This window comes from Pygoscelis adeliae, unplaced genomic scaffold, assembly GCF_000699105.1.
Source record: "Pygoscelis adeliae isolate BGI_AS28 unplaced genomic scaffold, ASM69910v1 Scaffold166, whole genome shotgun sequence".
NCBI classification, from domain to species: Eukaryota; Metazoa; Chordata; class Aves; order Sphenisciformes; family Spheniscidae; genus Pygoscelis; species Pygoscelis adeliae.
In genome coordinates this window covers 1659513-1668118 of record NW_008825156.1, presented here as the reverse complement: position 1 = coordinate 1668118, position 8606 = coordinate 1659513, and the positions used below count along the sequence as shown (strand labels likewise).

Below are 8606 nucleotides of genomic sequence, written 5' to 3'. Positions count from 1 at the left end.
GGGAGAGGCCCGCCTGCACCCCTGGGGAGCCAGACAATGCCTTCATTTTGAGTAGAAAAAATAATATTAAGAATCTCATCCACCTATCTAAGGGGCCATCTCCAGAATATTTTTTCTGTGGGTGCTGCTCATCCGAAAATCCCTGTGCCCAGCTCTGCAAATTCAGCCAAAGCACTGTGATAGCCCGGGGGGTCGTGTTTGCCTTGCAGCCTTTGGAGGGGGGGTGCGGCAAGCAGAGACCTGTAGCTGCACCTGAAGTTTCTGTTTCTAATAAACTCAACAAATGGTTCCCCTCTGCGTGGTCTGTCTCTCTGCCATCTTTAAATATTTATGTCAATGTATCTATGGTGATGGGTCAGGTTATATAAAGAGGAGGAGGAAGAGGGGGGCCGTGGGGAAGGACAGCATCGGCTCCCGCCAGAGCTATGGCAGAGAGAGAGCAAACACAAGCGGGTTTCCCCATCCAGTGCAGATGCTCCCTCTTCTCAGCTCAGGCTCTGCTGCTCCTGAGCTGAGAAAGTGAACGTTCATTTTCCTCAGGGCATCAGAGAGGGCCGAGCCGCAGCTGGGCTTAGCTGTGCTTTGCGAGATGCCATGTGAGAGAGCAAGAGCCCAGCCCATCGATGCAGGGAGCTTCTATTGTATAATCAATGTATAATTCATTAGTAGGTGAATAAAGACTGGAATAGCTTATTGCTGATGTAACTGGGCTAAAAAGAAAGCGAGCACGTCCGTGAGCAAGCTGGTGCACACGGGAGTTAAACAATAGCCGTTAGTGGTGCTGAGGGGAGAGAGGGGGGATTTTGTCTTGGGATAACATAAACAACCCAGCTAACCCGCTGCCAGCGGCTCCAGGGAGAGCAATGCAGGGATATGCATCTTCCTGGTAAAAATGCTGGGAAGGGCCTTTCCTTTTTGCTTGCTGGAGTCCAAGGGAATAGCACCTGGTAGACAGGAGGGTATTAGTTGTGGGTGGGCACCCCTGGGCTCGGCTGAATGTATTTCTCCCAAGATGTGCCGATTCCTCACAAGCTGTATCTCTTCCAGATAAAGAGATGGTTTTTTTTTTTCCTCACAACCCTCCTGGCAGGGGCAGATATGCAGATTGCCTCCAGGCATTAATTTGTTTGACGGACCCCCAAAATGCTGGGTGACTAAAAATAGGACTGGATTTGTGCTGGGGGTGAGAGGGACGGCACGGTGGGGAGTGGAGCAGCCTTACTGGCAGGCCTGCAACTGGTCATGGGTTTGGCAGCTACGGCCGAAAGCAGCAAAACACGCACCATGTGTCTTTTTCCAAAACAGCCTCTGAGGCTGCTCTGGGGCTCCCCCTTCTCGCTCCTGTGCTCTCCCCCACCGTCCCACCCGGTGCTGCTTCTCCCAGCGGACAGGGTTGACGTGCGCTGCCGGTTGCTCAGCCTCCCAGAAGAGGAACTACACAGTTAAGAAAAATAGCCCTTTTTACCCCAATATAACATTTTACTAAAAGAGAGAACTGCAACGACACTTCATGTGAAAGTTGCTGGGCCTGTGTGATCCGACCGTGTATTCAAAGCAGCTTCTGACCTTACCTGCCTTCAGCTGTGCTGGTGGAGATCTCCTGCGTGGAGCATCTACCACCTCTGGCTGCATTTCTAGAGGAGAATTATAGCCAGTTGCTTTTGCAAATGCATTGCTTCTGCACCTGGTTGAAAAAAATATATTTATCAACTATTTCTTCAAAAAATATTCCCTATGTCTGCAGCTCAGAAACGCAGCTTTACCTTGGCAGGAGATGGCTTCCTTACCACCCCAGCGCTGCAAAGGTCCACCCAAATTTGCCAACTTAGAAGGCTTCGGAAGTACTTGCTCAGCAGTATCTCCTTTAGGAGCTTGCTGCAGGCATCAACCAGAGCTGCACAGTAAAAGGGCTGTTGCATGAGGAAGTTATATTTTGACGGCAGTGGGAACTGGCGGACACACAGTCAATAGGGCAGGAAATAGCAAAACATTTTGGAGCCAAGCCAGCACACCACAAGGCTGAAAGATTCCCACTCTCCTCACCACTGAATCCCTCTCGAGAGTCAGTAAATTGCTTAACCTGTGCTTTTCACAAGTGCTCTGAGCTCTTCAGGTTTTTTTCTGGGTACTGAAAAACCTGATTTGCAGAAGCCCTGAGCATCCTCAGCTGCTGTGCAAAGCTGCTCCCTGCTCACCTGCAGTTCTGCATGAGAAGTACATTGAAAAAGCGGCATCTGCTGCCCTCGGAGCAGGCACTGGGAAAGCTCCCCTGACTCGTAGGCAAGCTGTGGTCAGGCCACCCACGGGCACGCAGCGAGCCCCACGTAAAGCCTCAGGGGAAATTAATGCTCATGCTGGCAGAACAGGACCTGAGCAGTGTGTGGGCAACAAAGGATGGAGAGCAGCAGAAAAGGCTTCTTGCTGCTGCCATGGGCTGATGCTCCCCAGCCCTGTAGGTAATCACCTGGCCTTAGGTTGCTCCCTCTTCCTGTGTCCTCCGATAGAGCTGGGGGTTTGTCTAAAATAAAAGGAAAAGGGTAACGCATAGGCATACCCACAGGGAGACCAAACTGTGATTGCCCACGTGACCTTAGCAGAACTAATTGATAATTGCTGGAGCTTCATTGAAAATTAATTGGAGCCAATTCACAATTAAATATTTAACTTTGCACCTTTGCTCTCTTTTTCATTTTTTTTTTCCTCTTGTCTGTGCCTACATAAATAGGGATTTCCTTACTACCAGAGTTTGAGTGTTGACATGCTTATAACAGCCAGCTTCCGTTTGTGCAAGCCCCGGGAAGACTCAGAGGGTCTGCAGGTGTTTCCTAGCCTGGCTGCTGGCTTTGCATCCCCACCGCTCAACTCCATGCTCTTATCCCGACAAAATCTCTCTCTTGCTCTTCTCAACACCGGGTAAATCTCAGCAGCACTTACAAATAGGTTCCTGGGGTTTTGTTCTGGTTGCACAAAAGCTGTAATTTGCCCGTAGCGAGCAGCAAATTAGGGACTGGTAAGTGCAAGCACATTGACTGCAGGACAGGGAATCTGTGTTGGCTCAGGTGCAAAAAAAAAAGAACCCGCTTGTCACCTGCCCGCCTTGCAGCTTCCATCCAGCCATCCCTGGGTGCTGCCATTTCTACGGCTGCAAACAAAATGGTAATGCTGCACTTTTCTGCAACAGGTTTCTAAAAACTGAGGGGTCGAAGGTATCCGCTTTCCTGCTCCTGAAAATGACAGTGGGATGCCATCGCAGGGCAGCAGGAGCCCCTCCTGCTACAAACAGCACAAGCTGTGGGCACGGCTCTGCCACCTGCTCATTAAAGGTGCTGCTCCTTGCAGGGGAACTCCAGCAGTGGGTGAGATGGGAATAAAGATCAAGAGGTGGCCAGCGCGTACATACAGAACAAGGTTTGCTTTTTTTTATTATAGTTTGTTGGAGTATTTTGTACCAAAAAAATTACCTAAACCCCATGGTTGGCTATCAGAGAACAAAAGGGAACTTCCAGCTCCCTGGGACAAGAAATTGCATGCTTCCAGTCTGCTGCTTATTGGGAAGAAGAAATGACGACTGTCCAGGAGCATTATCCCCTCGTGAGATGGTTTGGTGCAGGTCATGTTCTCATCCCTGCCGCAAGCAGCAGAAATCATTACAGAGGAGTGAAAACAGCAGCTACGCACATGCACACCTATATGACCGGTGCTGGAAAGGTGCCTGCTTCTTCTGATGAAATTTCAGTGATCACAAGTGATTCAAGGAAACGAGAGCTAGGGGAGGGGGATACGATAGCCTTTCAGGTTTCTTTATCATATATATGCTACTCCTGTCCGTAATCATCCCTTTACAGTAAAAATTGACCCGGGAAGGAGGAACACCTAAAGCTTTAGCAGTCCTGGCGGTGAAGCTTTAACAGAGATCTTTTCTACTAGTTGATGAGGCTTAAGCAGGTAACTCACACCCATAACACAGACTCCACCGATTTGCTCGATCTCCAGTGTTTTTTGATATGGCAAAACATCATCAGTTGTCCAGCGAACACAGAGCGGTGGGCAAGACCTGACTGCCTAGTGTTTAAAAAAGTGAAACTGTAGAGATCTCTTTCATACAAATACTCTGGTCTTTATTGCTTGAATGTGTCCTTAAGCTTTTTTCCTGCCCCTGCTTGCATTAAACCTTGTGAGGTACCTGCCTGCTGCCCCAGCAGCTGGCCGAGTATAGGATGAGGCTGATGAGCGGCTCCTTTTCCTCCAAAGGACCAATGCCATCCTCTCCCTCTTGGGTGCTAAGACATGCTGCTGGGACAGGCGAGCACCAGCTGCCCAGGGAATATCTCTTCCCAGCACTGAAAGAATTACTGAGGGCTCTCCATGGCGCAAACCCCCGAGCAATGCAGGCAGCCTCATGCACAGCAGAAAAAGAGAAGGAATGATGGCCTTTTGCAAGAAATTCATCTTTATTGAAGCAACCATGAGTCACGGGAGCTGCCAGCTGGCCTGAGGAATAACAATAGCAGTGGCCTGAACAATAGCAACTGGAGCTCACAAGGGAGATTGTCTCTCTCCAGAGAACGAAATACTTATTAGTGCATATATACATATAAGTGAATCTTTCCCCACTGCTAGAAAGTGGGTATGTTGGCAAGTGCGTATCATCACTAAATTGCTGCTAGACCGAGGCATGTTGGTGACTGCCAGGAGGTAGCTCGAGTAATATTCCGCAGCAATTTGAACTTGATTCTGTTTCCAGTGAAGTCAATGGTGAAGCTCCACTGGTTCCAAGGGAGTGGGATGAGGAGCGATAGCCCTCCCCCCCCGCCCCCCCAGCACAATTCTTTCCAATGCAAGATATCTGCAGCCATGTTAAAATGCTAACCAGGTGCTGTAGGTTGTACTGCTGTTCTTGTACGTGTAGCAGCCCCTGCCTGAGGGCCAGGACCTGTCCTGAACATCAGCACGGGGTTTCCACGTTTATCTCAATAAACAATTGCTACTTACTGTTTTTCACGGCTAAAAGCCACAATGAAGGAGAGGGGGGGAAAGCTGTTGTTGGTTCAACAGACATTTCACATAGCCATATAAGTTTGCAGCAGGTTTTCCAGCAGGTGCTAAATCTATTGCAATGATGGGTGTCAGCTCAGAAGCGGCTCTGCCTCCTTGCAATGAGGGCAAAGCACGCCAGGGAGCCATCATTTGAGCTAGACTGATTCAGTTGATTGAAGCTTTTTAAATTTCTGTTTATTATTGATAAGGTGACGTAAAGAGGACGTGGGGTTGGACATTGTATTGTTTGACCTGGCTGGAGATCAGTCCTGTTCTCTTACAGATTTAAACTTCAGTCCTGCGTGTACGTGTAATATCAAAGTCCTTTTGTATTGCACAGCAGCGCGGTGGGTTAGTGAAGCTAGATAAACAGAGAGCTAAGGCTGGAAGTTGAACAAGCCCCTGTGAAATCAGTGTGGCATCAAGCTCTAGGAGGTTGACTAAATCCTAAGAATTAAAAAATAGTGGTGTATTGCATTAGCAAGAAGGAATAACAGAGGGATATGTCTTTATGCTGGTCATTTGTTTCAAATCTCATGCACTGCCTTCTGATTTTTTTCCTGATCTCTACCAAAAGCTCTGTAAACCTGGCAATATTTGAAAACAGGGGAAAAACAGTCAATGGTCATTGGATGCCTACATACTCGAGCACGATCAGAAACGTGCCCAAAGTCAATCATTATGAGTGTCCAGGCTAGGAGAGCACGTTTCCCATCAGTAATGACACACTTTGTGTCCATGTATTTGCTGATAGCACAAGATCAGTCCTGGGCTGTGATCCAAAGCCACCTTCCTAGAAACATTGCATCTTTGAGGGTTACAGGGAACTGCTCAGATGACAGCGCAAGAGAAGTTTGGTTTAATGCTGTGATTTTTGCTGGGCTTTTCTCTCCACTTTTGTCCTAAGGGGCTCTTTGTGTCCTGCTTGTGGAGCTACAGCCCGTACGTCCCCTGGCAAGGCGATCTGCATCTCCAAGCCCAGGTGCGTGTCTCAGTCCTTGTCCGTTTTTGGTGAAGGTGTGGGATGGCTTCTCCTCAGAGCATCATCTGCTCTGACCAGCTCGGAAATGCATGACAGCTAGTAGTGCAGGAAGGGGAAACGTGTAACACATCCTACCGCATGACCCCACTCAACGCCTTCCCAGGGGATTTTGTGGGTGACTTCAGACATCTTCCTGTGCCAAGAGCTGGCTCTACCTGGTAGGGATGCTCGGGCGGCGGGTTTCTACCTCTCTCGCAGGGTGTATTTGCCTTTCCGGTCCAGGTTGCTGCTGAAGTGGATGGAGAACCAGAGGAATGAAGTCAGGATCATGCCGTAAACCTAAAAGGAAATAAATGAGATGGGCACACAATTAAATGCCGAACTGATTATGATGCTCCATCTGTGCAAATAAGCGATCGTAAATGTTGCCTGTTAGTCCACTTGGCACTTCTGAGTTTACCTATCAGGTTGTCACATTTTTCTTAAAAGAGCTGTTTTCCAGTAAAATGGTGAACACCAATTCCAACATGGGAGAAAAAAAAAACCAACCCAACACGTGGTTAAAGCATCTGATTGGAATTAGCACAGTACAGCTCAAATCCAGTCCTAAAAATACCAAGAAATGAGATGAAACCAGGAAATTCAGATTTCAAATTCCTGCCACAAAACATTCCTCTATGCAAACAAACATATCTCTCATAATAATAGCCTTTTGTAAAGATAACATAGGGAGAAAAAAACAAACCTCATGTATCATTTGGAGTAAAAAACCCAAGAAAACAAGAAAACCCCTAACAAAACCCAAACCCCACCCCATGCACGTGCACGGTTGCGAATGCAGAGGACAATATACTTACTCTGCATTGTGATATTCTGCCTGATATATCACACATCAGGATTTACACAGGCAATGCATCAAAGGTAAGGCTGCTGTGGGAAGCATAACAAGGGCTGTAACAACGTGCTCTTTCCTAAAAGTCTGCCTTAACGTGCAAGCGCCTTTGCTTGCGGCTTGATCTGGGGACATGTGTGCATTGTTGGCTGAGGGACAGTGACATCAGAGCAGCTATAGCCCTCATTGCGTGCTTCCTTTGCATCCTGCCATCACAATAGTGAACTGTGCAGTGAGATTTCCTCTAGCACATGCTTCAAAGACAGCCGCCTTATCTGGCTATAGCATCAAGCTGTGAAAAAAAGAGATAGATATATATATATAACAAAAACGCTCCTGCTTTTGTCTGAGTATAGCTGCAGTGAAATTCCTCCTATACCTGAGAAAAATTAGAAAGCCACACCAAATATTCACACATGACTTTACATCTATAGCTCCATGGCTATGCCTGATGGTTTTCCTAATTTACTACTAGCAGTATAAAATACAAAAGCGTTTGTTCCTCTGGGTTTTATTTAGATGGAGAAGAGTCTTCTAACCCATAATTGTGCCAAGGTGGACACAAGTAGTAAAACAATCTCCAAATACACATTCAGTCAGGAAAGGTCGCCCCAGCTGGGGAGCAGCATGGAGGTATCACAGCAGACGAAATCTCCCTTCATGGTGAAGAAACGAGTCTCCTGACGTGTACTCTTTTCTGGCATGCTTCACCACACGTGCAGGGCCCTTGTGTAGGGGTAATTACAGTGGTACACCTCTGCCAAGCAGAGCGTGGGCATATGAGCAGGCTTGTTTTAATTAGTGGCACTCTCCAGCTCTGAAGTGACCGTCCCCATGCAGCCACCGAGCCCCCTCACCACTGAAGGACACACTCTTCTCGCAGCATTTAATTTTTTCTTTTGTCCTCCCCCAAATAAGACTTACAAATTCAGTACAGACCCTTTGTACCCAAGCCATCCTCTGAAGATGATCCTACCCCTCCTCTGCAAGATCCTCCTTCAAAGATGATGCCTGGGAGCCCAGGCAACATGCTCTGCTCCTCTCCTTTGCAGCCTGCTCCTTACAAGCCTGTGCTTCACCCACCCACTGCCCGAGATGCACCTTGCCGGGTTCATTACTGGTCATTAATAGGATGAGACCTTCCCTTTCTGCACAGCTCTCCAGCTCCACTGCTGGTCCTCAGTATCTTTCAAGACCTTCAAGCTCTGGCCGCACAAAGTGACTTCCCAGGCTGAGCTGGGAGGAAGCCAGCAAGTGCTGGGCAATGAGAGGCAGCAAGTTTCCTAAAATACGGAGTTTTTACTGCATCTCCTTTTCCACAATTGCTGCCGGCTTCCTACCTGATCTGCAAGCCCTGCGCCAGGTGACATGGCCTCTCACTTGCAGGAGAAGACGTGCAGGCAAGCCTGGGTGGATGAAATGCAAATGCTGCTGCAGCCTGCTCCCCGCTCCCAGCTGCTGTGCCTAGTTTGGGCAGAAAAAACATGCAGCGAGCCTATTTCTGCAGGAAAACCCCTCCATCTATCAGCCTGGCCAAGAAAGGTCCTGACCCTTTCCTAAGGTCCTTTTCCGGCTTAGACAGGTGTACTCTGTGCTGGGTAAAAAACTGGCTGGACGGCCGGGCCCAGAGAGTTGTGGTGAACGGAGTTCAATCCAGTTGGCGGCCGGTCATGAGCGGTGTTCCCCAGGGCTCGG

At 48.4% G+C, this 8606-nt stretch overlaps 1 protein-coding gene across 1 annotated transcript in view; it reads right to left on the bottom strand.

Moving 5' to 3' along the window:
* Positions 1-6243: 6243 nt before the first annotated feature.
* The window catches only part of TSPAN32 (tetraspanin 32), a 32383-nt gene continuing 30020 nt past the window's right edge, over positions 6244-8606 (bottom strand). Inside the window, exon 8 of the mRNA XM_009328529.1 lies at positions 6244-6358. Within this exon, the coding sequence (XP_009326804.1) occupies positions 6263-6358 (96 nt within the window). The 3' untranslated portion in view covers positions 6244-6262. The remainder of the gene's footprint in view (positions 6359-8606) is intronic.